The sequence below is a fragment of the Populus euphratica genome, unplaced genomic scaffold (assembly GCF_000495115.2).
Source record: "Populus euphratica unplaced genomic scaffold, PopEup_1.0 scaffold168.1, whole genome shotgun sequence".
NCBI classification, from domain to species: domain Eukaryota; kingdom Viridiplantae; phylum Streptophyta; class Magnoliopsida; order Malpighiales; family Salicaceae; genus Populus; species Populus euphratica.
In genome coordinates this window covers 237,462-265,090 of record NW_011500000.1, presented here as the reverse complement: position 1 = coordinate 265,090, position 27,629 = coordinate 237,462, and the positions used below count along the sequence as shown (strand labels likewise).

General features: G+C 34.5%; 1 protein-coding gene and 1 pseudogene across 6 annotated transcripts; one reads left to right on the top strand and one right to left on the bottom strand.

The window, feature by feature from the left end:
* Nucleotides 1-536: 536 nt before the first annotated feature.
* Nucleotides 537-15,284, top strand: LOC105140831 (protein PHOTOPERIOD-INDEPENDENT EARLY FLOWERING 1-like). Of its 6 annotated transcripts, none has more exons than XM_011047830.1 (20): nucleotides 537-662; nucleotides 846-926; nucleotides 1,009-1,116; nucleotides 1,201-1,281; nucleotides 1,361-1,449; nucleotides 1,556-1,680; nucleotides 1,768-1,829; nucleotides 2,502-2,637; nucleotides 2,900-2,956; nucleotides 3,042-3,115; nucleotides 3,203-3,337; nucleotides 4,758-4,796; nucleotides 7,097-7,165; nucleotides 7,333-7,395; nucleotides 7,478-10,532; nucleotides 10,907-10,971; nucleotides 11,052-11,122; nucleotides 11,915-12,692; nucleotides 13,426-13,952; nucleotides 14,445-15,284. In XM_011047830.1, the coding sequence occupies exons 1-20, from the start codon at nucleotides 603-605 to the stop codon at nucleotides 14,839-14,841; spliced, it is 6,072 nt and encodes a 2,023-aa protein (XP_011046132.1). In that variant the 5' UTR covers nucleotides 537-602; the 3' UTR covers nucleotides 14,842-15,284. The 6 variants fall into 6 exon arrangements, with proteins under 6 accessions (XP_011046132.1, XP_011046134.1, XP_011046130.1 ...); XM_011047832.1 differs by having other exon boundaries at nucleotides 3,042-3,122; nucleotides 3,234-3,337; XM_011047828.1 differs by having other exon boundaries at nucleotides 2,900-2,962; nucleotides 11,918-12,692.
* A 4,097-nt stretch (nucleotides 15,285-19,381) lies between these two features.
* Nucleotides 19,382-27,073, bottom strand: LOC105140830 (telomerase reverse transcriptase-like; annotated as a pseudogene).
* Between the last annotated feature and the right edge of the window lie 556 nt (nucleotides 27,074-27,629).

The following is a 27,629-nucleotide window of genomic DNA, read 5'->3' as shown; positions in this document are numbered from 1 at the left end:
TATTTTAAATTAATATTTTTTAGTATATTTAGTTCATTTTAATATTTTAATATGGTGATATTAAAAATAATTTTTTTTAAATAAAAATATTATTATTTTAATATATTTTTAAATAAAAAATATTTTTAAAAACAAGTGAATATTTCACGTATAAAAAATAGAAAAACTAGGATTAATTTGAAAGCACACGTTTAACAATTGCGTTTTATAACTCCTCCAAATATTTTAATACAGGGATTTGATTGGGAAAACTTCAGAGATGGGTGATCTAATTAATAAAATCAGCAGTTGGGGGACTCAATTGATAAACTATATATACGTGCATGAGGTTTCCCAAAAAAACACAAAAATATTTTTCGTCTGTTTATTTGTATTTTATACATAGTACGTATAACAAAATACAAAAAAAAAAAAAAAAAGGGGAAAGGGGTCAAATCTGAAACCCTAACGCGGAAGGAGGGGAAGAAGAAGCCTTCTAATGTGCAGAAGATACTTTCCTCACAATTTTATCACAGCCCTTAGAGTCGTCTCCTTCTCCATCTCCTTCAAGTCCCTGTGAACATGCAGGCGGTTAATTTCATATAAGAGAAAAAAAACCGACAATGGCGTCGAAAGGCCCGAGGTCTAAGCTTGATCACGAGACCAGAGCTCGGCGTCAAAAGGTTTGTAGTTAGTAACTCTTTTTATTTTATTTGTTTTCTGAGTGAATGTGTGAAGGTTTTTTTAATGGACTTTGAAGAGCTAATTTCTACATTTTCTAGTCATAATTTTGAAAAATAAGTAATCTTACTTAATTTCTATGCAAAATTTAGAAGTTTTGGGTTTATTGATGAATGGGTTTGTAGGCACTGGAAGCTCCGAGGGAGCCGCGTCGCCCTAAGGCTCACTGGGATCACGTCTTGGAGGAAATGGTTTGGTTATCGAAGGTAACTCATTAAGTAGTTGATTGATGCATGCTTGAAAGTATTAAGTTCAGGTTTTCTCTTCTAATTAAACTGTTACTTACAGGACTTTGAGTCGGAGAGGAAATGGAAATTGGCACAAGCGAAGAAAGTGGCTTTAAGAGCCAGTAAGGGCATGTTGGATCAGGCCACCAGAGGAGAGAAGAAACTGAAGGTTCTGGTTTCTTGTTTCTTTATGATTTTTGTGTTTTTCGGGGTCTATGAGAAGAATGGGCTGAATTGATTTCATTGGTACCAGGAAGAGGAGCAGCGGCTGCGAAAAGTTGCTCTTAATATTTCAAAGGATGTAAAGAAATTCTGGGTTAAAATAGAAAAGCTGGTAAATTTATCTATAATGATTTGATTCTTCATCAACTTTTTTTTTTCCTCTTTGAAACTATATGCGACTGTTTCTCCAGGTACTTTACAAGCATCAGATGGAGCTTGATGAGAAGAAGAAAAAGGCACTTGATAAGCAGCTTGAGTTTCTTCTAGGACAAACTGAGAGGTGGGGTTTCTTTTTCCTTATTCTTGTTTCTAACATTGACTTGGAACTTTGCCCTGTTAATTATGTTTTGTGAATTGGCAATTGAATATGCATTTCGTGTTGCCAGGTACTCTACAATGTTAGCAGAAAATCTAGTGGACAAACTATCAGAGCAATATGCTGCACAAGATAAACCGAGAATTGCATACAATAAAGGAGATGATGCTAATATACCTGAGCAAGTCAATGATGGTAAGCAGAGTCACTTAGTCTGATTATTAGTTTCTTACTTAGGTAAGAGGCAGATTTCCTTACCAAATGTTTGGCACAATTGTTTAGAGCCTCAGTTGGACAGTACAGACAATGACGATGAGTATGATGTGCAATCTGAAGATGAAGTGGTGAGTTGCCTTTCATGTCTCTGTCATCTTATGTAAAGTATTTTTCCCTTACTCTTTTTTTAACTCAAGATGTAGTTATAATTCAAAAACTCGTGTTTGCGATCAAATTAGGGCTGGCTGTACTATCTGTCACTTGATCTGCTCATTTAGAGGCTGTTTGTTTTCGTGCTTAAAACTGCTTTTGAGTGCATTTGGCTTGAAAAAGCATTAAATTGATGTTTTTTTTAATGCTTTCCAATGGTTTTGATGTGCTGATTTCAAAAATGAAAAACAAATCTGATTTTTTTTAATGCTTTCCAATGGTTTTGATGTGCTAATTTTTTATATTGATGCATTTTCAAGCGAAAGCTTTTGAAAAGCACCTTGCACCACAATACCAAACACACTAGGGTGTGGCTTGTAGGATTCTACTACTAGGAACCTGCTGAAATGGCATAAACTTATCTGTTGTTTATATATCATGCTTGAATGGTGAGATTCTGTTTTGGGTATACCCTTGTGTTTACTATTGTTTTCTCAGGTACCTTATGTGAAGCCTTAAGCTGTATTTGATACTGCCCCTTTTGTTAGCTAAAAAATTTGTGGAACTGTGATGGTGATTCCTTTTGTTTGTCCTGCATTTTGAATTGGCATACAATTACTAACGATCTCGCTTACTAATATTTGTTCTAGGAAGATGATGAGCATACTATTGAGGAAGATGAGGCTCTTATAACTGCAGAGGAAAGACAAGAAGAATTGGAAGCTCTGCACAACGAAAAAGATATTCCACTCGAGGAGCTTTGTAACCGTTATACTGTAGAGAAAGGTAGAAAGCTGTTCTCATGATTTTTCTTTTTAATTTTGGAGATACCATTTTTCCTACACCTTTTATTCGATTTGCTGTGTTATGCGTGCTGTCTATGGTTATAACCACTTAAATAGTGTTGTGTATGAGTTGATGCAAACCGCTTTGTTAAAGGCTCTCTATCCCTGTCTACACGCACATGTATTTATCTAGATGACCTTGTTCACTGTGTTTCTTCTCTGCTATATCATTCAATTGGTTATTTCCCCACCTGTTTTTTCAGGTAGCAGAGAAAGTAGTGAAAATGGAGCTAAGCCATCTGCAAATGGGGAAGACCATTGTGAGAGTAAGCTGCTGTGGATGAATCATGTCTCTAGCAAGCAATTTGATTGTCTGATATTATTGTCTGGTTATATAATTTGCAGGGAAAGGAAACAATATGTCTGCTGCTAGTGACATGGAGATAAGCTGCTCACCTGTTAATGCTAGTCGTCGTTGTGTAAGTTGTATGTGTTTGTAGTTGCCATTGCTGAATTACTAAATTCAGCTAAAACGGTTCAACATAATGTCTATTATCTAATAATAGGGGAAAAATAATGGGGCCTTGCCCATTCCAGACAATGACTTATTGGAAATCAGGACCAATGAAACCAGAAATCAGTTAAGTATTTCTGATGATCCAGCCAAAGAACGTGTGCCATATGATTTCAGTGATGAACAGGCAAGATACTATACACACATGCACACACCAGTCTGAACTCTCTGCCTTCATATTCTATTTTGTCCCTTCTAGGCTACCTATGTCTAATTATTAGAGATTTAATTATCAGGTGTAAAGAAATATATACATATATAAACAATCCGTTTCTGTAGATTTGAATTTTCCATATAGTTTTTATTTTTGTCAATTTGGTGATTATTTGGGAAAATGAATCAACTGTCAAGCAACTAGAACAGAATTTGACCTGGATCTCATTCTGAAAATCATCACTTGCATCTCTGCTTCAGAAGCAAATATTTGATGATCAAAGCTTGATTGTGGTAAAACTACTTCAGAAAATTAGTGGGGAACATGGAGAATGGACGAAGAAGGTTGTAGGTGATAGAATAAATTAATTGGTTGAGACTGATTTTCGTTTTTCTAGCATTCATGACAGTCATTACTATTATCAAACCAATTGCAACTTTTTTTTATGATGTGGATTCAAAAAAATGCTGTTATATTGCTGTATAATGGTAATGGGACCCTAAGATGCTCGTAAAGATCCGTGTGATGGCTGATATTTAATGGTGAATCCATTTGAGGGACCAGAGTAATGAAAATAGAGTTGATGCCTCTCACAACAATTTTGACTGCAAAGAACTGCTACTTGATTTCTTTCTTTCAGTTTTTCTTTTTTCCTTTTCTTGAATAATAATGCAGATTCTGTCTTATATACACATGGATGGTTTTCAAACATTTTCCCCCTCAATGCTATCTGCCAGGAATCTCATCTATTTCTTCTCCCTATGGAATTACGGGTTTCTGTTTTGATCGAGTGAGACTAACTATTACTAGAAATATCTCAAGAGAAAAAAAGATAAACTAGAAATGGTTTAGATTTGAGGTGAAACACTTCTCTGCTGCTACAAAGTTCATCTGCTCTGATCTTCAAAAAGGAAGGCTAGTGTAAGGGGGGACGTGGTCTCATTTCCACAGTTGCCTCAAGAGAACATTTTGTTATTTCAGAAAAGGGGAAACAAATAAGGAAGGAAATCAATTAATATTAATCAAAGTTTATTTACATACATGCTACTACTGTTTTTCTGAACCAAATTTAATTCCTACATATTCCAGGCATGAGCTCATCTATGAAAATTTTAATGTTTTTCTACTGCTGTGTGAAGCTTTAACCAAGTCCTGTTTCTTGAATTGCACTTGCTTATCTATGCAAAGCATGGTCAGCTAATGAAAAAATAAAAAACACTTTTTGACCCTGAGTTGTGTCCAAAATCTATGCACTCCTATTACTTTGATGCTGCCATTAGTTCACCACCTTTTTTTTTTTTTTTCCTTTAAAATTTTATTGCCGGTGTTATAATAAATGGTTTCATTGATTTATATTTGATATTTATACTCACTTGTATCTTCTGTGATGTAGGAAGATGGTGATTTCAATCTTGCTGCACAAGAAGAGAAGGTACGTGTTAGCTATGATTTAGTCTTTCATGTGGTTATGATTCTGTTCTTACCTTCTTTCCTGGTCTTATAGTTTTTCCCCTACAACCTGAGCATAAATTTTTATTTTTATTTTCAATAATGAATTTATTTTCCCAAATGCAAATTCAATAGAATCCATTTGTAAATTTTACATGGGATGAAGTTTTTTTCAGTACCTTTCCTGCTATATATTGGTTGAAACTTGACATAATGATTTTAATCAGTGTGTTGTTATGGCAGACGTTGATATGGCTTTTGCGTTTCTCTTCTTGTTGGAAGTCTTACTGTTTCTAGGATGATATAAGAAGTCTGTGATGCATTCTGTTGAATGGAGGCTACTAGGTTAACCTTCCGGCTTCCATAGAGCTGTATCTGCTTCCATGCATAAGGCTAAACCCATAAGTTCACCCTTGTGTTATCCTAGATTTGTTGACTGAGCTTCTATGTAAATAACTTGGTTAGTCGAACCCTAAATTCTCCAATTTTGATCAATGAAGAAGAATTAATCCAAATTGATATGTATGGTAGTATTTTTTGTCATGGCATGTACCCCCCCTTCTAATGTTTTGCATGTCACTAATATGAAACTTCAGAGGGTGCATTAATTGCTTGTTTCTAGTTAATGGTAAAAATCATGAATAATAGAAGTTTGAAATACAAACAATCAAAGGCATAGAACATACCGTATGCTTTTCTGAAAACCAGATGAAAAAGACAAACAAAATCAAAGGGATCCAGATAAGCGCTTGAACAAATAAAAAAACAAAGACAAACAGTAAAAGAATTATATATATATATATATATATATATATATATAGAAACCATTGCACTTTTACATCTCCATTGACCCCAGCACAGTTTTTCATCTCTGTTGCAATGCGTTGCTGCCAGTAGTGCAGGGGTGTTGCCGGGGGAAACAGTGTTGGAGTACATTGTAGGTGGAGGTTGCATTGTTGGTGGCATGACTGGTAGTGGCTATAGATCTTGCTTAAAGAGATAGCAGATTTGTTGTTTTTGGTATGGATTGAAAGCAAGAGAAAAGAACCAGATTTTGTTAGAAAAAAAGGCTCTTTTGTGTCCAGTACCAAAACCATCAAGTTATTCAATGACAAAGGACCTTTTTAGAGTACTTTTCACTGGTTTTTTGGTTAAAAAAATGGTTTTGGTATGGAATAATGAAATAGATTTTGTTGGATCAGTCTGAATAGTAAAGAGGTTGGAGATTGGGATTCTATCCCACGAGAGGAGGAAGAAGTTGGACTTTGGGGACATTGCATGATTTTTCAATTTTAGTTTGCAGATCTGCAGTTGTGCAAATCACTAGGAGATTAAGCTTTTCCCATGTGTCAAGTTGAATAAAGAAATGCAGCCTCAGCCAGATAAATCAATTTGCACCACCGCTGATGGATCAGAATGTGCTACTCCGCGACCAGCAAGTATTTCCAAATTGAATAAAATTCTTACATAAATACTAAACTTAGAAGAAAAAAAAGGGATTAAATTTAGAGAAGAATATGAGCCATTGGATCATAATCTTAATGTCGGACCCAAATAGTGGGCCCAGTAATCCACTGGCTCGTGTATTCTTGAAGTTTTTTATTTATATTCAGCTTTACTCTAATAGAGAATAAACAAGAATAGTATAGATATTGGAATTTTTCTTCTTATTAAGAACTTAAAATCCTTTTTCTTTATTAAAAACTGTTGTGTATATATTCTGTTTCTTCTTTTCAGAATATACTAACACTCAGACAAACAGACTTTAATAATTTGGCTCGTCTTAAGGTTTGATTGGCCATTTTATTTATGTAGGGGCTTATTGAAATTGATGATTTTAAGTTTTGATGGAAAATGATGCATGTCATAGGGGCTTAATTGACGCTAGATTTTATCGATTGAAATTGATGAATTTAAAGTTTGATTGACCAGATTATTTATATAGGGGCTTAATTGATGAATTTTGGATAAAGCAAGGACATACTTGTGAATTTATTGCAAGGGGTTACTATGAAATATTGTGACTATCTGATTGTGTACTTCATCTTTATTACAATCCTAAATCATTCAATGAACTGAGTGTCTATTATTAGGTCCTCTTTCTTATATGTATTTAGATGTAATTATTAGGTCCTCCTTCTCTCACTATGTTTTGAACAGAATTGTTTTAATATGATCAAATGAAGTTCAGATAGTACAATTTATGTGTATGCTCATTTGCCATGTTACAGATTTCAAAGGCTGAATTTTTTACTATGATTTGTCACTGGCTTCAATGTTCAGGATGACGAGACAACCTTGTTGGAGGAGGAAGAGCTGGCAAAAGCAGATTCAAGGAATCCCATAGATGAGGTAAAGAACTAGTTGGATGTATCATATTTCTTTGTGTTCCATAACCTGTGTTTTGGTGAAGAAATCCATGGTTTTTCAACAAAATTTTATTATAAGTCCTGATTGTCTTTGCTAGTTTAATTGTTTTATTTTTAATCACTCTGCCTGAGATAGCTGCTAATTCACAGATCTCATTGCTGCAAAAGGAGAGTGAAATCCCTTTGGAACAATTGCTTGCAAGGTATACCAAGGTGGGTTAAGGAATTGCTTCTGCACAGACCTTTTTCTCATATTGTATGTTGATTTATTTATATTATCCATGCCTTCTTATAGGAGCCTAACAATGAAGTTTCAGAGGATGAATCTGAATGTGCATCTTTATTATCAGACAATGTGTCAAATTCCCCAGGCCATGAAGATGAACTGAAGCAGCTGGATAACTCAATGGATGGAATTTTTGAACGTGGAAACCATCCTCTTGTAGAAGAACTAGAAAAGGGAAATGAAAAAATTTCTGAAGATGGAAGTGAGAGTGAGAATAGGATTGCTGATGCTGCTGCTGCTGCAAGATCTGCACAACCAACAGGCAATACATTCTCAACAACTAAAGTGCGCACGAAGTTCCCTTTTCTTCTTAAGTATCCTCTTCGTGAATATCAACATATAGGCCTTGATTGGCTTGTTACAATGTATGAGAAAAGATTAAATGGGATTCTAGCTGATGAAATGGGGCTTGGAAAGACAATCATGACTATTGCTTTGCTTGCACACCTTGCATGTGAAAAGGGAATATGGGGTCCTCATCTGATTGTGGTTCCCACAAGTGTCATGCTTAACTGGGAAACAGAGTTTCTTAAATGGTGTCCTGCCTTCAAGATTTTAACATATTTTGGCAGTGCAAAAGAGCGTAAATGCAAGAGGCAAGGTTGGCTGAAACCAAACTCCTTCCATGTATGCATAACAACTTACAGACTGGTTATACAGGATTCAAAAGTCTTCAAAAGGAAGAAATGGAAGTATTTAATATTGGATGAAGCTCATCTGATTAAAAATTGGAAGTCTCAGAGATGGCAAACTCTTTTAAACTTCAATTCAAAACGACGAATCTTATTAACTGGGACACCTCTGCAGAATGATCTCATGGAACTCTGGTCACTGATGCATTTCTTGATGCCCCATGTCTTTCAATCTCATCAGGAATTCAAGGACTGGTTTAGCAATCCAATAACTGGGATGGTGGAGGGACAAGAAAGAGTGAACAAAGAAGTTGTTGATCGTTTGCATAATGTTCTCCGTCCATTCATCCTCCGTCGATTGAAAAGGGATGTGGAGAAGCAGCTGCCCATGAAACATGAGCATGTCATCTACTGTAGACTTTCTAGGAGGCAGCGTAACTTGTATGAGGATTTCATTGCTAGCTCAGAGACACAAGCTACCCTTGCCACTGCCAACTTTTTTGGGATGATCAGTATCATAATGCAACTTCGAAAAGTTTGTAACCATCCTGACTTATTTGAGGGTCGTCCAATTATTAGTTCTTTTGACATGGCTGGTATAGACATGCAATTAAGTAGTTCTGTTTGTTCAGTGCTTTCACCTGGGCCATTTTCATCTGTAGATCTTTGTGCTTTGGGGCTTATATTTACTCATCTTGATTTTAGCATGGCCTCTTGGGAGTATGATGAAGTAAAGTCCATTGCAACTCCATCAAGATTAATTAAAGAGCGTTCCAACCTGGATAGCATAGAAGTTGGACCGGGATCTAAACATTTGAAGAAGTTGCCTGGAACAAATATTTTTGAAGAGATTAGTAAGTCATTATTGGAGGAGAGATTAAGAGAAGTGAAGCAACGGGCAGCATCTATTGCATGGTGGAATTCCTTGAGGTGTCAGAAAAAACCCATATACTCAACAACCCTACAAGAACTTCTTGCAGTGAAGCGTCCCATCTATGATGTCCATCGCCATAAAACTGAGCGACTCTCCTACTTGTACTTCTCTAAGCTGGGTGATGTTATTCTCTCACCAATTGAACGGTTCCAGAAGATGATTGATCTCGTGGAATCATTTATGTTTGCAATTCCAGCAGCACGTACCCCAGTACCTGTCTTCTGGTGTAGTCAGACTAGAACTCCAGTGTTTCTTCATTCAACTTATGAGGAGAAATGCTCTGAAATGTTGTTACCTCTTCTTTCACCTATTAGACCTGCAATTGTTCGGAGACAACTTTATTTCCCAGACAGGCGTCTAATACAGTTTGACTGTGGTAAATTGCAGGAGCTTGCAATTTTGCTAAGGAAGTTGAAGTCAGAAGGACACCGGGTATTAATATTCACACAGATGACTAAGATGCTTGATATTTTGGAGGTTTTCATGAATTTGTATGGCTACACTTACATGCGTTTAGATGGATCCACTCAACCAGAAGAGAGACAAACATTAATGCAGCGTTTCAACACAAATCCCAAAATCTTTATCTTCATTTTATCAACCCGTAGTGGAGGTGTTGGCATCAATCTTGTTGGGGCAGATACTGTAATATTCTATGATAGTGACTGGAATCCTGCTATGGATCAACAGGCCCAAGACCGCTGCCATCGGATAGGACAGACACGTGAAGTACATATCTACAGGTTAATCAGTGAGAGCACCATTGAAGAAAACATCTTAAAGAAAGCCAATCAGAAGCGTGCTCTTGATGATCTAGTTATACAGAGTGGAGGGTACAATACGGAATTTTTCAAGAAGCTGGATCCTATGGAATTATTCTCAGGGCATAAAACACTTCAGAGTAAGAAAATGCAGAGGGAGAAAAACCATAAGAATGGAAATGAGGTGTCTTTGTCTACTGCAGATGTGGATGCTGCTCTGAAATATGCTGAAGATGAAGCAGATTACATGGCATTGAAGAAAGTCGAACAGGAAGAGGCTGTAGACAACCAAGAGTTTACTGAAGATGCCATTGGGAGATTGGAAGATGATGAATTTGTGAATGATGATGATATGAAGGCTGATGAGCCTACAGACCATGAGATGACAACTTATAGCAAAGATGGTGCAGTGAATTTAAAAGAGAATGGTTGCATTGAAGAGAGAGCTGTAACTCTTACTGGCAATGAAGATGTTGATATGTTGGCTGATGTCAAACAGATGGCGGCAGCGGCAGCGGCTGCTGGACAAGCTATCTCATCCTTTGAGAATCAGCTACGTCCAATCGACCGATATGCAGTTCGGTTTCTGGAATTGTGGGATCCAATTATAGACAAAGGAGCCTTGGAATCTCAAGTTGGTTTTGAGGAGACTGAATGGGAGCTTGATCGTATTGAGAAGTACAAGGAGGAAATGGAAGCTGAGATGGATGATGACGAGGAACCATTGGTGTATGAAAGTAAGCATTTTTCTTTTGTAATAGTTTGTCCTTGAATGAATCAAATCTACAAATTAGTAACTTGTAATGCTTCTTTCTGAGAAAATTGGTAGTTTTTTTTTTTTAGTCTTGATTGCAATGCATGATGGTGGGATAGAAATATTGAAATCATGTTCTTCTCCTTTTAATCATTTCTATTTTTTCTTGTTGAAACCATTTCTAAAACTCATAATTTGGGTTTCAAGACCTTTCTTCAACTTAAGTTTATAATGAATAACTACATGGCATGTGATATCTAGTTCCATTTTTCATTTGAATTTTGTAGGATAAGCAATTTTTATATTATGTACAGTGCCAATCATAAGCAGAAGTGATGATTTTTCTCCTTGTATCAGGATGGGATGCCGATTTTGCGACTGAGGCATACCGACAAGAAGTTGAGGCATTAACTCAACATCAAGTTAGTGAATTTTGTCACATGCTGTAAATTTTGTTTTCTTTAAATGTGTCTGAAAGCTTATTATTATTGTGTTTTTTTAGCTGTTGGAAGAACAGGAAGCTGAAGCGAATGACAAGGAAGGTGCAGAAGATGAACATTTAGATGCTATGGTGTAAGACAATTCTGAACTTATCATGAATTTATTGTGCTGGCTATCTCACTTTATTAAAAAAGATGAAATTAAAGTGTTTTGGGATGTAGGTCAGCAATTAGGTAACATTTTTCGTCTTTTTAATTTTTTATGGCCGAGGGCTGAGGGGTGTTCTGTTATTTTATACTTACTATCTCTTGTGGCAGCATGTGGCTTTTGGAAGCTAATGCCCTAGTATAATTAAAATTTCACACACGCAGTTGATATTTACCAGGCAGTGCATTTGTAGTGTGGGAGACACATGTTGGAGGTCTCCTGGGCCCAAACTACTGCAACGACAAGTTATTAATGCTGAATAGAATGGATGCTTCAGTATAGATTGAGTTTTTTGACCATTTATGGTTCCACTGAGACATCATGTAAATGGTTCAGATATTAATGTCATTAATAAATATGAATAAAATTGAAACTTGCATTCTAACCGAGCTATTCAACTCCCCATGTTGAGATGAAACTAAATAGTGCATGAGGGTTGGGTTTAGAACAATGCTTTAGACAGGGAAAACAGAGCCTTGTGCCAAATCCTTGTTGCATGGGTAGTTTTTTGGTCATTAAGAATGAAGCAGGCACTGTTCTCCTTACTTTTCATGAATCTGTCTGACAAGCTTGCTGCTATGTATTCCGGTGGTAAAGTTGGAAAAATCATTCCGCTTTATTGTCTCTAAAGGTGGCTATTTCTTGGGCACACCTGACTGGCACTTGTTCCTTTTATTGTCAGATCAAATGCTCAGTTACTAACCTGTTTCATTTTAGCAGGTATAAAATGCCACGTAATCCTAAATTTAAGTCTAAGAAGAAACCAAAGAAAGCCAAGTTCAAATCTCTGAAGAAAGAATCTTTGACTTCTGAATTGAAACACGTGAAAGAGGAGGAATCAATGGAAACTTTGTCTGTAGATGATGATGATGATGGTACATATTCAGATACGATGTCTCCTTGTTCCAGCATGTGGAGAAAGCGTAAGAAAGCAGAATCAGCAATTGGTATTGACAAAACGAGGTCAAAGAAGAAGACTAAGAAATTCAAAAAGGGTCCCGAAACATGCACTTTTAATGTAGATTCAGACCTGTCTGGAAAGCAGCATGACAAATCTATGGAACTAAAACCATATGAGGTTGTGGTTTCTGATATTGAGCAGAAACCAGCTAGCAGGAGCAAAATGGGAGGGAAAATATCCATCAGTACCATGCCAGTGAAACGGGTTTTGATGATAAAGCCAGAGAAGTTGAAGAAGGGGAATGTTTGGTTGAAAGATTGTGTTCCACCACCTGATTCATGGAAGCCACAGGAGGATGCAGTTTTATGTGCTGTTGTACATGAATATGGTCCACATTGGAGCTTGGTCAGTGAAACTCTGTATGGGATGACTGCTGGTGGGTTTTATCGGGGAAGATACCGCCATCCAGTTCATTGTTGTGAGAGATTTAGGGAGCTAATCCACAGATATGTTTTATTTTCTCCGGAAAATCCTATTAATAATGAAAAGATGAGCAACATGGTCTCTGGGAAGGCCCTTCTCAAAGTAACCGAGGTAAGTCTGATATCCTTTGCATTCAAATGTGTTCCATATAGAGAAATTAGGGAAATAAGATATTGAGAATAGGAAAAGACTCCTGAAGACGTTCATTTATTTAATCAGTCTTGCTAATTGAAAACTGGATGCTTGTTTGCACTTGTGAACCCTATTCAGTCATTGTCCTGCAGATACTAACCACACTGGTTAGTAATTCCAATAATTGATTGATAACAGTTACTGATGTTTGGATTAGCTGTCCCTTTGGTTTTTGTTATTCAATTTGTTTATATATTTATTTGTTTTGGTCCTCAAAAGACAGTAAAACAGGCTCTTTGGCCATAGAAGAAATGCTTTAATTAACTGCTAATCATTAATATTCATCATGGTTTTGGGATTTATGATGTACCATCGAATAGGATTCAACAAATGCAAATTTCTTGGTGATTAATAACAATAAACTTTATCAGCCTGCATAGCCATTATCTCCAAAACTGCAGTTATGCACGTTTTTTTTTCTCAGAATAATCTAATTCTGAATGGTTAATTTTATATGCGTATATGATCATGGTGAAACTGCTACTAATTAAAAAAATGCCTACTGCTTTTTTTTTTACTTTGAGTGAATAATCAATTTTAATGATTGATGGGAAATATCACAATATAACTAGAGAGATCAATAGTTTGGTAATTCTATGATGAAATAGATTAGACAGTAAAGCTTCTGCTGATCGATTTTTTGTTGCATCAGGATAACATACGGATGTTGTTAAATGTTGTTGCTGAGCAGCCAGACCATGAGTTACTTCTCCAGAAGCACTTCACAGCCCTGCTTTCTTCTGTGTGGAGGGTGAAATCTCGTGTTGAAAATCAACAAAACATGCCATCATCTCGAAATGCCCTTTATGACAGTGGAAGGGTTTTCAATTCTTCTGTCAATCCGTTACCTTGGAACTCCTTGAGGGAATCAGGAAAAAGAATGAAATTCACTAATTTGGGACAGGGTACCAAGTTGCTGGCAGCTGCACTCCATGATGCCAGCAGTAGAAGGCCAGGTGATAGAGTTTCCAATTCCAATGTGAATGAAGAAGCTCCTGCTATTGGTGAGAAGCTGGAAATAACATTGGAATTCCAAAAGGAGGAAAATGATTATTTGGTTCCATTCCCACCTCTAATAAGTTTGTCAATACCTGGCTCAGCACCATGGATGTCTGTAAATAAGGATAGAGCGGCGGCTCACCATCTCAGGGCATCCACAAGCATAGCTGAAAATCGATTAAGGGATGTTTTCTCTTGCAATCATGAAGATTACATGGCCCTGCTTGTGTGTTATGGATAGTCTCCTTGTATTTCCTGTTTGATGACATTGAAGACACTGGCGTTGGCAGCACAGTATATTGTTGGACAGAGAGGTTAAGGGTTCACTCTTGCAATGCATTCAGTTTGTTACTTGTACTGGAACTGGGTTGACCAATTGGCTTGTGCTGCTTTTATTTTCTTCACCTCTGGCAGCTATAGTGCTTGGCTAGTCTCTTGATTTTCATGCATTTTATCAATTTTATGAAATTTTAATGCATCTTTTCCAAAATCCCCAGAGATTTGTTTTATTATGAGTGATTGTAAATATTGAGGAATTGATATGTGGTGCTGAGGCCATTCATCATTAGTTTCAGGTGCTAACAAAATGAATCCATGCCATTGGTATGTGAAACATGTACAAGCATTTGATTCTTTAACAAGTGGCTGAAAGTCTTTTTTCCTCCCTCTTCACAGGGATGCAGCAAGAGCTTCATCATCTGTGTTACCGGCAAATGATTTGAAGTTGTTGCTGGCCTCAAAGACTCAGTCCTTGGGGAAGCACAAGCTATCTGTCTCTGAGTCAACCAAGCCTCCTAGGTCAAAGACGAGGAAAACTTTGCTGGAGCAAAATGAAGGACACGCCGAGCCAATAATGCAACCACTGTCAGTTAGGGATCCCAAATTAAGGTTTGACCTGCCACCAGCAGTCATTCAGGATGATAAGGATGAGTTTTCTATTTCATGCATGGAAAAGGAACTTTCAGTGGAAACGGGGATCTCCGAAGCTGTCCCGCATAACTATGTTCCTGATTTGATATCGGGTCTTGATGATTATTCTTTGTTGCCAGAATACACCGACATTGGATAGGATTAAACTAGAGAACCAAGTAACATTTTCTCGGATTCGGCTCTCATGACAAATGTGTTCTGGTCGGAGAATCACCTACAGTTGGGCGACCATAATTGTGTCGCCAGGACATGATGGAATCAACTGCCCATTTTAGGGATGCCAATCAAGGACATTGTTTCTCGCATGGTTGGAGTGGAGGATCAGAGGTGGCTCCGCAGGAAGGATCCCCAGGGTAATGAAATTACAAAATGTAACATAATTTTTTGAATTCGATTCTTATTGGAGGGGGTGTGCCAGGCCAGTTTTGTTGGGGCTTAAATGAGCAATTTACGGCATATTTCCGCATAGAAAGGAATTAGGTTAGGGCAATAGATACGAATGAAAAATGAAAGGTTGAGTCTCTCGCTCCCTGTCTACTCTAATCCCTAACCGCCTGCAATTTGTTTGATTCCAATCTTCAATTAATGGCTAGCTGATTCTCGAGCGAGATAGGGTTTTGTGATGGTTCTGATTCCCTAGCCAAGTAAGATGGCCATTCAAAGCATGTGAATTGATTATCAATTCTGCTTTTTATACCTTGTAGACTTAATTTTGAGAGTTTAATTAACGAAAATGAAAGTAATAAAGAATTATAAAAACATGAATATCAAATTAATTATTAATGGGAGGTTTGATTGGTTCTGATTAATATTATTGTTATTATTGTTATTATTATTATTATATCTAAGATTAATAATATCCATCCTCCTTGTGTGTGTGTGTGTGTGTGTGTAAACAATTTAATTATATTATCAACTCTGATTTGTATTTAACTTGTCAAATTTGTTGGAATCACTCCAAAAAGAGGTGGGGGGAAAAAGGGGATTTAATGTAATTGAAGAAATAAACAACTCTCGGTGTTGTTTATAAAAATATACACCCGCAAGTATGGCAGATGCTGGAAAAACAAATAGTTCAAATTTCTTCCTAAACATCCATGGCTCTCCATGTATAATTCCTAATTGTCATCCTTCTTTTCTCCTGTTGCCTTTTCCTCAGCATTCTTGATTTGTTCTTTCTCTGATTCAGCCGCAGGAGCCTCAGTTGCTGCTTCTTCTTGGTTTTGCTTGCGTGGAACCTCCTCTTCCTTGCTTTCGCTTGTTGTTTCCATCTCTACTTCATTCTGCAAATGCATTTGAAATGGCTTAAGAATAACTTGATCGATCCATGGGTAAAATTGCATGGCAATACTGTACATCATCATCATGCATGGATGTTTGAGAAAATTAATGGAAGGTACAGAATGAGAAAACTGTCTTAAGGTATTTAATTACCTCATTAAGCAATGATCCAAGGGACTTCTTATCATCGTCACTCTTCTCGGCATTTTCTTCTTCAACCCTTTCTACGGCCTCTAGCTCAACCTTACCAGCTTCATTGTTCTCCGCGGTTTCCTCCATGGGAGGCTCGGGTGCTGGGGCGGAGCCAACCTCGTTCAAGTCCTTTGGTACACTAGCACAGCCTCCCATATTTGATGTTCAGAGACTAAATTCCCTCTCCTCCTTTTTTTCTCAGTTTTCGAAAGAGGAGAGAAAGCAAATTGATAATGTCTTTATGGGGTTGAGATACACAGTTTTTCTGGTTTTCATGTACTATATATAGGCAGTGGAAGCTCTCTCTTGTAGAAGCTAGCTGCCTACCGGGTTGCTCTCTGTGGCTTGGAAAGATTTTAGGTGTAATTTTCAGAATTAGTACTAAACAATCACAGGCTGTGGCTGTTCTTAATTGCACATCATCTACCAGTTGTGTATGCTTCAAAATAGACGACCCCATTTGCAACCTTTCCGGCTTTGCACTTCTCCTGTTTTGAGACTTTTGGCAACCTATTTTGTACATGTGCTCAAACTTCAAAAGTCAGCAAGTTATCGTGTGGCGGTGATTAATATTTTGGTGGTTGTTGTGTGATTGTAGGTTTTTAAAAAATAATATATATATATATATATATATATATATTTTTAATTATGGTTTTAAAAAATAAATTTTAAAATATGTTTTTGATTAAAATTATTGTAAGATAAATTTTAGCTTGTAAGAAAAATAAAAAACTAGTTTTTTATTAATGAAAATCATGTTATTTTAGTTTTCATAAAACTAAAATTTAAGACACAATTATATATTAAACCTGATAATATAAAATGTAGAAATTATTGGGCTAACAAATTAACTTTTTCTCTATGGCTAAACCAAAAAAAAAAAAAAAAAAGTTACCATAGCACCACATGATCTCTTATTCTCATGTGAAGACTAGTTTTTTGTAGTTATATTTGGAAGACTCAACTGGTGATCTAAGAATCCAAAACCTAAATATGAGCTAGGGGTGTTAAAATAAATTGATTCATTTTTAATATCTGTAATATTAACTTGACTCAACTTATTAAAATCAAATAATATAAATATTATAGATTATATTAGATAAAAAAAATTCTAAATAATAAATATTACTAGTTAAATGACTGGTTGAAATTTTTAAAACCTGATCAACACAATCTACCCCATTCACTCTTTAATCTTTTTGTTTTTAAATATTTATTTTTATTTTATTTAAAAATATTTCAGTTTCAAAGTTCTTGATATTGAGTTTCCTACCATATAACATAACAAAAAAGGCTTGTCTCTTTTACAGAGTAGAGAATGGTGATGCAAGGTTTAAAATTAGATTTAATATTGAAGATTGAAGGTGTCAATGTAATTTCTCTCTGAACATAAACCCGTGAGAATTAAAAATATAAACTCAACTTGTGACTATCTATAATATTCATAAAAAAATTAGTTTAACCTCATATATCACTTGCTCAAGGTTACGTTCATGACATTGTGTTTTAAAAAAGAAACAAAAAATATTATCATTTCAAGTGTTTTTTTTTTTTAATTCAACCAACAACCCAGTTGCATCTTGTAGCTATAATATTAAGGTTAATGACCAAATTAGTTCATATGATTTTCGCATTCATTTTTGTTCTTATTTATATTTCTGTGCTGCTATTTTCATATTAATTTATTAAATCATTATTCAATAAAATAAATAAATAAAACAAACATATAATATTATCATTGTCTATTACTAATCATACAAAACAAAATCAAATAGATGAATTTGTTATATATTATTTTGATGCAAATAAAGATTAGTTAGTATTATTATATTCATGTGTGTGTATGAAAACTTAATTTATTTTTAATATTCATATAATCTTAGATTAATAAATTTAAAATAAATATAAAGCTCATGACATAAAAATACTTTGTAAAAAGATTTATAAAATTGTTATAGTTATAAGATTTATATTATATTAAAATATTGTTTTTAAAATGTTCTTGGTTAATATTTTCTCAAATATGGGATATTCATTAAAGTTGTAAAGACAAATATATATTATGTTATTTCTTTTATGAAAAGAAACAGTTATTCTCGTAAACTAATAAACTAAGGTATAAAGAATATTTAGAACTAATATATAGATGCTTATTATAAGATATGTACATTGAATTGACCTGTATAAAAATTCAATATAGAAAGATTATTCATGTTTATGAAAAAGTTCACATGATGATTGTTTAAGTTATCATTATTCTTGAAATCACTAAATTATCTTATACAAAAAATATTATGTTTTAATCATGTTACATATTATCTTAATAAAGATAATGAAATAACAAACATTGAGTATATCATGAACTATATGACAATACTTGAGTGATCAAGAAAATATTCATCACCATAAATAAATTATAAAAAAAAATTTATTTGTTTTTAAAGAGTATTAATTGAGAAATTTTTAGCCAATGTGGAATGAGATTTGAAATTTTAACTATCAATAACTATTATGTAGAGAATAAACTTAATTTAACATGGCAAGCATACTCCATGTTTTAATGTTAAATCAAAATATTATTAATAAAAAAATATTAATTACACTAAAAAACCGATCACTGAAAGGTTAAGTCAAACTACTAATGACTTTTCTAATATTTAAGGAATCATGACATGTTGTTAGACAATGTATTTAATTTTCAAATATAAATTAATCAATTGTTTAATTGATAATAATTTAAATTGTTTTATTTATTTAATTTTATTTAATTACAATTATAATTTATATTTGAATCAATATATTAAGAATCCATTGGGTCACGCATTAAAAATCATTATTCAAAAATTAAACTATAATGATTTAATTAAGTATGACTTCATTAAAATATATTTTAGAAATTAAGAATTATAATATAATTAATATATAGATTATATTTCTAGACCTAAAAAAATCAAGGACTTCATTAGATTAATTTCTAAATTAAATTAATATATGAATATTATTCAAAAAGTAAATTGATATTTTGTTAATTTATAGAGTTTTTCAGATTTTTTTATAAATAGTAAGATATGCCTTTTATTTTTTAGAGATTGTTTGTTAGATAGAAAAACTACATAAATACAAAATTAAAGCTAGCCCTCTAGATAGGAATCTCTTTCCTCTTTCCTCTAAATAAGGATATAATAGACATAGGAATCTCTTTCCTCTAAATAAGGATATATATAATTTTTCACTACTAGTTCGTATTAGAAGCCAGACAATTGAACAGCTTGTGATTTACAACAACTTAGCTTTTTAAAAATTATTCAAAACCGGAAAAAAACAGATCTTCAGATAATAAATCCCTAAATAACTCTAGATTTGTCTAACATGATTTTAAAAACTCTCACATAATTTTGTTTTTTAATTTTCACATCATGTATGATGTTTAAAGAACCAACAGTCCACCCACCAGTTCTGGGTCTTTTAAGCTCTTGTTAAACATTCCTGAAATAGAACATTATAAATCTTCGATGCTAAATCCCTTAATCCTTTTCTAACCTCGCAACAAACACTCCCTTCAAAGTAGTTTGACATTAAAAGTGATGTGAGAGATGAAAAGGGCAGGCTAAACTTCAAAGTAGTCTTGTACCTTGATTTTCCATAATAAAGAGGTGTGGGAACTATCAACTGCATATGTTAGTTGAGATGATGGACTCCCATTAGTAGTAACTTCCAAACTCGCTCGAGAGAGCAACTCTGTATACAGTAATTGTTCTCTTCAACACTTGGATGAAGGCATTCAACCCAAGCCATTCAACTTCTCCATCCTCCAATACAAGACTTTGGCGGAGACAAGATGTAAGGTGCATAGAACACATCCTTACATGCATATGCCTGGTAGTCAATGAACAAAGAGAGAGAGTAAAGGGTAATAGAGGTGAAAAGGGAGGGGGGGGGAAGCCCTAAACTAGTCTGGATCCTAGTTCAGAAACTGAAAGAGAGCATATAACAAAAGAGCCGTTTGTTAGCATCTTAATAACTAGCAAACTCTGTGCAATAACCAACAATTCAATCCCAGTTTACCATAGAAGTGAGTGAATATGAATAAACCAAGCTTCATAATATCAATTTCAACTTCAAAAAAGAACATCTGGGAATAGATTCATGCCTCAAGGACCATTCAATCATGCTTACATAGAATTCACACTCAGTGGCAATGGAAAGACATGTCAGAAACATAACAATGGAACTTAATTGCACAAAACAAAAATGCTTGGTAGATGTTTAATCAGGCAACAGGTGTTGAGTTAATATTAGAATCGAAGAATATGGGATGGCAGTTGGGTCTCATGAAGTTGCATTGCACAGCTTCCTCTTCAGATGTTTACAAGGAAGCAGACAGTAAGAGTAGAGTTTAAATGGTTATTCAGATACCTGTTAATAGATTAAACAAGTTATCGCTTAAACACATTAAACAAAAATATTGAGTGCTGTAGAACATCTGGTAACAAGTTTAACTGATGATTGCTATACGAAACATGCTGATGTAGAACCAAATCGGAAAAGTTCCATGAGCAAGAGGAACCAACACCTTATACAAGAACATGAGGAATCCACCTCAAAACACAAGAAGGTATCATCTCTCGTTTGTAACCCTAGTGTAAAATCTCATCAAATTAACAGTTCTAACACATAATAAAGTCTTCGGTACTCAGCACCCATACAGTCTTGAATAAATAACATCAAGTTCTCCTAAATAATTTAGTTCACACATGATTTTTGAGCTGGAAAAGAAAAGGATCTCTTGAGTAATGTTATAATAGAAATCTACTTCCTAGAATAAGAACATCATTTGATAATCAAATAATGTATGCATCTTCAGCAGATTCTCCATCCCATTCTGATTATTTGGATCAATTTACAAGTCTAGAAAAAATTCCTAACGACTCAAAGTCTTTGGGGAAATAGCTTACGGCTATAAGTTTCATGGCATCCTTTAAAATTAACAACCAAAAAACACCACAGGAAAGCCATATGGATAAGACCTATCCAGCGAAAACACAAAGGGATAACCTCGCATAATCTGCCTGGACTTCTAAAGTGCACGAGTTTAAAAGTATGCCACTCCATTGAAGAAAGGAGTCTCACCAATATAGAGCTTGTTTGACTGAACCCCTGATACGTGTTCAATATCAAAACTAAGACAAAACTTTTCCTCATTCATGAACAGTTATAATCCCAAAATCCACTCCGTGACTGAGAGAAAAGGCCAGTAGCCTGCTTTTCAGAATTTGATATACAAAGGAGGTCATCAATGAACCTAAGAAGCATGTAATGAGGGGGTGAGACGACTCTATCCCTACTGCTACTTCCTATAGCAGAAGCATCCTGATAGGAATGTCTTCTGGATAAATCTTCAAGAAAAGGAAAGATCACATTCCTTTCAGGGTGCCCATAGTATAAGGAGCAAAGCAGAGAAGACAAAGTGCTTCCTTGAGGTCTAACTTTGACTTGCAAGTAAAACTTGTCATCCAACTGACGTACATTGCACTTCACATGCTCAGTGACATTGAAAAGATGCCATTCCTTTTTCAGATACCTACCACACTCCTGCAAAATAACAGAAGACAAATTTTCCAGCAACAGCTAGCTTTTGACAAGAAAACATATCTACAGCAGTAGAATCTTTATACCTCGGCAATTAGGTCAACCATATATGTTTCAAAAAGTGATTGGTTTGTTAACCTGTTAATATAATAAATGAGATCCGACTGCCAAGTCTATTTGCAAAAGGGGCTCAAGAAAGTGCATTGGTGGTTAATGGAATTAGTGTTTTCAGGGGCTCAAATGAAGTAATGCAAGTGAAAACATAAGAAACTGTACGCTTTATTCAACATTGAGGGATCATTTCTGTTGGCAACACTACTACAACTTTTCTGTTTGATGCAGCCAATGATACATGTATAAGTGGATCACTCCTCTTTTATATTTCCACTAAAATTGGGTCCATCTAGGATTTTGTTTACTTTGGAATATTAGCTTGTTCAGGATCTAGGCTATTAATCCTCTTCTATGTTCTCTTCTCTCTTTTATTCTATTTCTTTCTTCCTACAGTAACCTCGGTTACTAATTACTACATAACCTCGGTTACTAATTACTACGGCAAAGATCCCCCCAAAACACATCCTTAATCCATTCCAATTCCATATACATCAAATCCTAACCAGAATTCCTATCTAAAACCCCTAATTCCCCAGCCACCCTAGCCCACCACAAACTCATTGTAGGACACAAATCCAAATGTGCCCTACATCACCTTCCCTCTGGTAAGTCCATAAGTTAATTTTATGGTAAGGAAACTGATTAGGATGAGCTTGTTAGACAAAGAAAGTATGGGGAGAAATTAGCAAGTTCTTCAAGATTGGGGATTGATTTGTTAACGAGTATATAAGCTGGAGACTGATTTAAAGCTATCCTTTTTACAATTAAATTACATTTCAAAAAATAAAACTAATAGACACAGTGACAGACAATACTGATAGAGTATATTGGCCTTGTTTGACAACATCTGTACAATATAGGGTTCAAATGACTCAATTAACAACACATGAGATAAATTGACAGATTGCAAATAACACAAGGGGCCAAAATATGGTTTCAAGGGCAAGAACAATATTGCCTATAAAAACTACTTTGACTGACCCTCTTTCAAATCTGAAAATTACCAAAATACACTTATCTTTTGGAGGAATGGAGAAACTATAATTATAGAAACACTTATGACTCAAAAGACTGAAAAACACATATAACAATGTATGAAAATTGTTCGATTTCACTGTGGACTTGAAAAGTGGCAAAACATGATTGGAGGGTAATTTACTTTTTTAGGATTTTTTTAACTTTATGCTTGTTCGAATTTAGGATAACACAAGGGTGAAATTATGTGTTCAGCCTTATGCAAGGAAGCAGATACAGCTCTATGGAAGCCGGAGGGTATGGTAACCTAGTAAGTTCCATTCAACAGAAGGCAACACAGACTTCTTATATCATCCTAGAAACAAAACAATGCAGCTTCCAACAAGAAGAGAAATGCAAAAGCCATATCAACATCTTCCATAACAACACACTGATTAAAATAATTATTTCAAGTTTCAATCAATATATAACAGGACAGGTACTGAAAAAAACTTCATCCCAGGTAAAATTTACAAATGGATTTTATTGAGTTTGCATTTGGGAAAATAATTCATTATTGAAAATAAAAATAAACTTTTATGCTCAGGTTGTAGGGGAAAAAACTATAAGACCAGGAAAGAGGGTGAGAACAGAATCATAACTACATGAAAGACTAAATCATAGCTAATGCATACCTTTTCTTCTTCAGCAGCAAGATCAAAATCACCATCTTCCTACATCATAGAAGATACAAGTGAGCATAAATATCAAATACAAATCAACGACACCATGTATTATAACACTGACAATAAAATTTAAAGGAAAAGCAAAAAAAAGGATGTGAACTAATGGCAACATCAAAGTAATAGGGATGCATAGATTTTGGACACAACTCATGTCAAAAGGTTTTTTTTTTTCAACAGCTGACCATGCTTCGCATAGGTAAGCAAATGCAATACAAGAAACAGGACTTGGTTGAAACTTCACACAGCAAAAGGCAAAAAATATTTGTATTTTCAAAACTATGTATGTAAGCAATATTAATGCAAAAGCAAGCAAGCAAACATGTTTAGTGTAGGGCAAAGGCAATAATTATGAGACAAAGTACATTTTTCTATTTTGCTATGATAGACAATATTCCAGCAATTCACACACAAATTTTGCTTGTCAATAAATATGACACTTCTACAACTAATTTATTTGCAAGGTTAGCATTGTTTCAAAATCTTTCACTAAAATGAAATTTTATTTGATTAAGAAACCGGAAGAAAAAAAAAGGTCAGCAGGTAACAAGAAATTGAGAAAAGTTACTTCCATCAATAACTTTAAGATGCAGTAGAAAGCATTTGTAAATTAGAATCGTAAAATGATATTACATCAAACTCAAATCATTATTGAGCTGGAGGAAGAGATCTGATCTTAACACTACCATACAATACACGTATGAATCTTAGCAATTATTAATTGGTGGCCTGTACATCTCAGTGCAAGTGGATCAGAAACATTTGTTTGTATTGGTGTTCAAACACCGAGCAAGACTAACGCAAAAGGCTATAACAATAAGCACAGCACAAATGTACATGTGGTTTGGTAACAAATTATACACACACACACCATGTAAATGGTATTTGGGGTGTCCAGGGAATGAAAGACCACTGGAATTTTGCAAGGGACAACAAATGTCGAAAATGTAACAGAAGTTATAGGCATCAATAGCAAACTTCACTCGATTAAATCTCAATCCAAGTCTATTTGCAGCTGTTTAGATGGATCTTCTTCCTCCTTCCATTACACAAAGCAATTTGTCCTGATCTATGGAATCAAATGCATCAGAAACAACAACAAATACATTCGGCATCATAGTTGATCTTTTATTCAGATCAATTACAAACTAGCATGACTTATGATAGACATCATTACAATCAAACACTAATGAACCTAACTTTTCTGGTTCTTTCAACCGTGTGCCTTTCAGAACAGCATGGATATCATGAAGAACACTATTCACAGACTTAAAATGTTCACATTTGACAGAATTAGTAAAGAACTGTGCTTTTCTCTGCATTCCAAATGAGTAAAGTTCAGAAGTGGATTTTTTAGTAGGCTGTTGATGATGTTTTAAGACTTTCCATGATCCTTCATTTTTCTTTGGAAGACGCCTGAGCTTTGAGAAACAAAACAACCTACATCCTATAATACTTTCAACACTAGCTTTATCCGAGCACTGATAGTTATGATCTTTCAAGCAAGAAGGGGCCTAATTTCTTAATTTCTCCCAAATTGAGTTCTTATAATAATATATTTCATGTTTCCCATGCTCACTTTCAGTGACATAGAAGTTGGCTAGTACCAGCGGCACAACCAGAAATGAAAAGGACCAATATATCCATTTATATAAAAGTTGTGTTTCAAATCATTTACAGCACCAATGCATTTATATAAACCCTTATGCAAGCCTGCAGTCTGCCCTGGCACATTATTCAGCATTCTAGTATCCAAGCAGCATGAATAGTGTTTATCAGACAGAAATAGAAACCCAGAAGCCTTGAATTTATGCGTACATTGCTTTAGTGAGAATTTTTTGAACTTTCTTTGCCCAATAAACTTGGCAATATTTCTCCTTGGGATTCTCCAGTCAGCAGGACTTCCTAGCAAATCAGGAGGGACTGCATTTCTACAAACAATCCATACAAATGACACTACCTGACTTTTTGAGCAATAAGATTTTAGCATCAGTGTCTAAGGATCAATGGTCTCCAGAGTTTTATCACACCGTTCATTAAGAAAAACTATGGAATTTCCCTGAGAATTATCTCTCTAAACCATCCCCCTAAAAGAGAATTGTCCAAAAAAAAAACTTGCAAGCAAAAGGAAATTAAACTAGTTTAAATTTTTACACGCACCTCTCAGACTTCACAAAGGTCCCAGGATGAAAACTTACCTCGAACACTGAGTTTGAATTTTCCATGGCATTTTGATTTGATGATGAAACAGAGCAGTGCCTCTGCATTAATCTTGATTGCTTTCAGCATTGAGTTTATCGTATAAGAACCTTAAACAATTTAACAAGGAAAAGATACCAAGGAAGGAAAATAACAATAAATCAGTGCACTGCTCATAGTGGTCATTTTGGATCCATCCTGCGTGTAGTATATTCCTGTCTTCTCCAAGAGTAAACATAGTTTTGCATAACCTACATGTTTGTGCTTTAAAAGACCGAAAAGCTTCTCCTAAATACTACCTAGTTTATGAGCAGGAGAGAGCAATCTGTGGCAGCAAGCAGTGTTTTCCGATATTTGGTTTATTTGGCAAGACATAAAATTCAGGACTGTTATTTTTTTTCTTCAAAAAGCTCCCTTGCTAATCATTAGTTTAATAGAAAGATCACTTGGCTTCCCCAGGGTATCCTCTATCTGAAACTTTCTGAAGTTTACTTTAGTTGGGAATAAATGAAACTGGAAAGTATGTTCATATTTGAAGCACTTCCCTTGCTTCCTTGTAATTTTTGTTCACATAAAAGAAAGGAAAAACAATCAGTGTTGAATTAATATCATCTGATGGAAACTCTTACTCTGAGGAAACCTTGTCTATGGATTGGCTTGTATTGGATCACAAATCTAGTGAAGACACTTTAAAACCAGATCAGACGGAAATTTTCTGCCACAAAAGTTTTGATTTGGTTATTGACAGCATGCCAGATTGCAGTTCACAGTATAATGATCCGTTAGAGATTCTATTGGCATTTGGTATCAATATAATGCATTTCGTATACTCGTTTATCCAGTATCGCACCATTCATAGCAGCCATATCAAGAAAGAAACAAAAGTGAAGGAAATGTAGTGAACCAGTCTTACAGAGAATTACAAAATGGCTTGCAAATCCTCCTTCCCTACCACACCTGTTTGGAGCCTAACAATGTCAAGGAACTTATATCCGTGTTTGCTCCAACTAGGCCTATAAACAATCTAAGCCAACTATCTCATTGTTCAATCTTGGCTCAGCTGGAAAATATCACATTTACATTGAAGTTTCATGTAGGCATAGTTTACAGAATGTCCTTCACTTCACATAATTGTTTTAGATAGAATATTGCAAATAGACTCTAAAAATGATTAAAGATCAGAAAAACCTAACCAAGTGGTCTGTTGGGCTTGGTTTATATGTTCATAGTAGCCCAATGAGTTGAATAACATGAGGATTTATAAACATAAGAGGTGGTGCAAATGTTACAGAATGAGTTTTCATAAATCAAAATCAAGTTATTTTAATTTTTATAAAACTAAAATTTAAAGCATAATTATATGTAAAATCTTATATAAAAAACATAACTTATTTGGTTAACTTAATAGTTTTTTATATATGATTTAAAAAAACAAAAATTATTACAATAACAAATAATTTATAAAGCAACTAAATCTATTTATCTTTTTAAAATAATATTATTTTAATTTTATAAGTCAGGCTCAAGCTCCACCCATAAAGCCAAATTTAAATCTATAAAATATTTTATAAAAATATTGTTAGTTGAAGTTGATTTAATATTTATGTATGTTTAGTTAAAACTATAACAGAATGAGTTTTCATAAATCAAAATCAAGTTATTTTAATTTTTATAAAACTAAAATTTAAAGCATAATTATATGTAAAATCTTATATAAAAAACATAACTTATTTGGTTAACTTAATAGTTTTTTATATATGATTTAAAAAAACAAAAATTATTACAATAACAAATAATTTATTTAAAAAAAAAAATTATTACAATAACAAATAATTTATGAACTACTGCACAATCA

What these genes read in the sequence shown, in the direction of transcription:
- LOC105140831 (XM_011047827.1), top strand. Translation starts at nt 603, where the DNA reads ATGGCGTCGAAAGGCCCGAGGTCTAAGCTTGATCACGAGACCAGAGCT. An exon ending in AAATGGTTTGGTTATCGAAG is followed by an intron (nt 927 to 1,008) that starts GTAACTCATTAA and finishes TGTTACTTACAG; the next exon opens with GACTTTGAGTCGGAGAGGAA. An exon ending in GAGGAGAGAAGAAACTGAAG is followed by an intron (nt 1,117 to 1,200) that starts GTTCTGGTTTCT and finishes CATTGGTACCAG; the next exon opens with GAAGAGGAGCAGCGGCTGCG.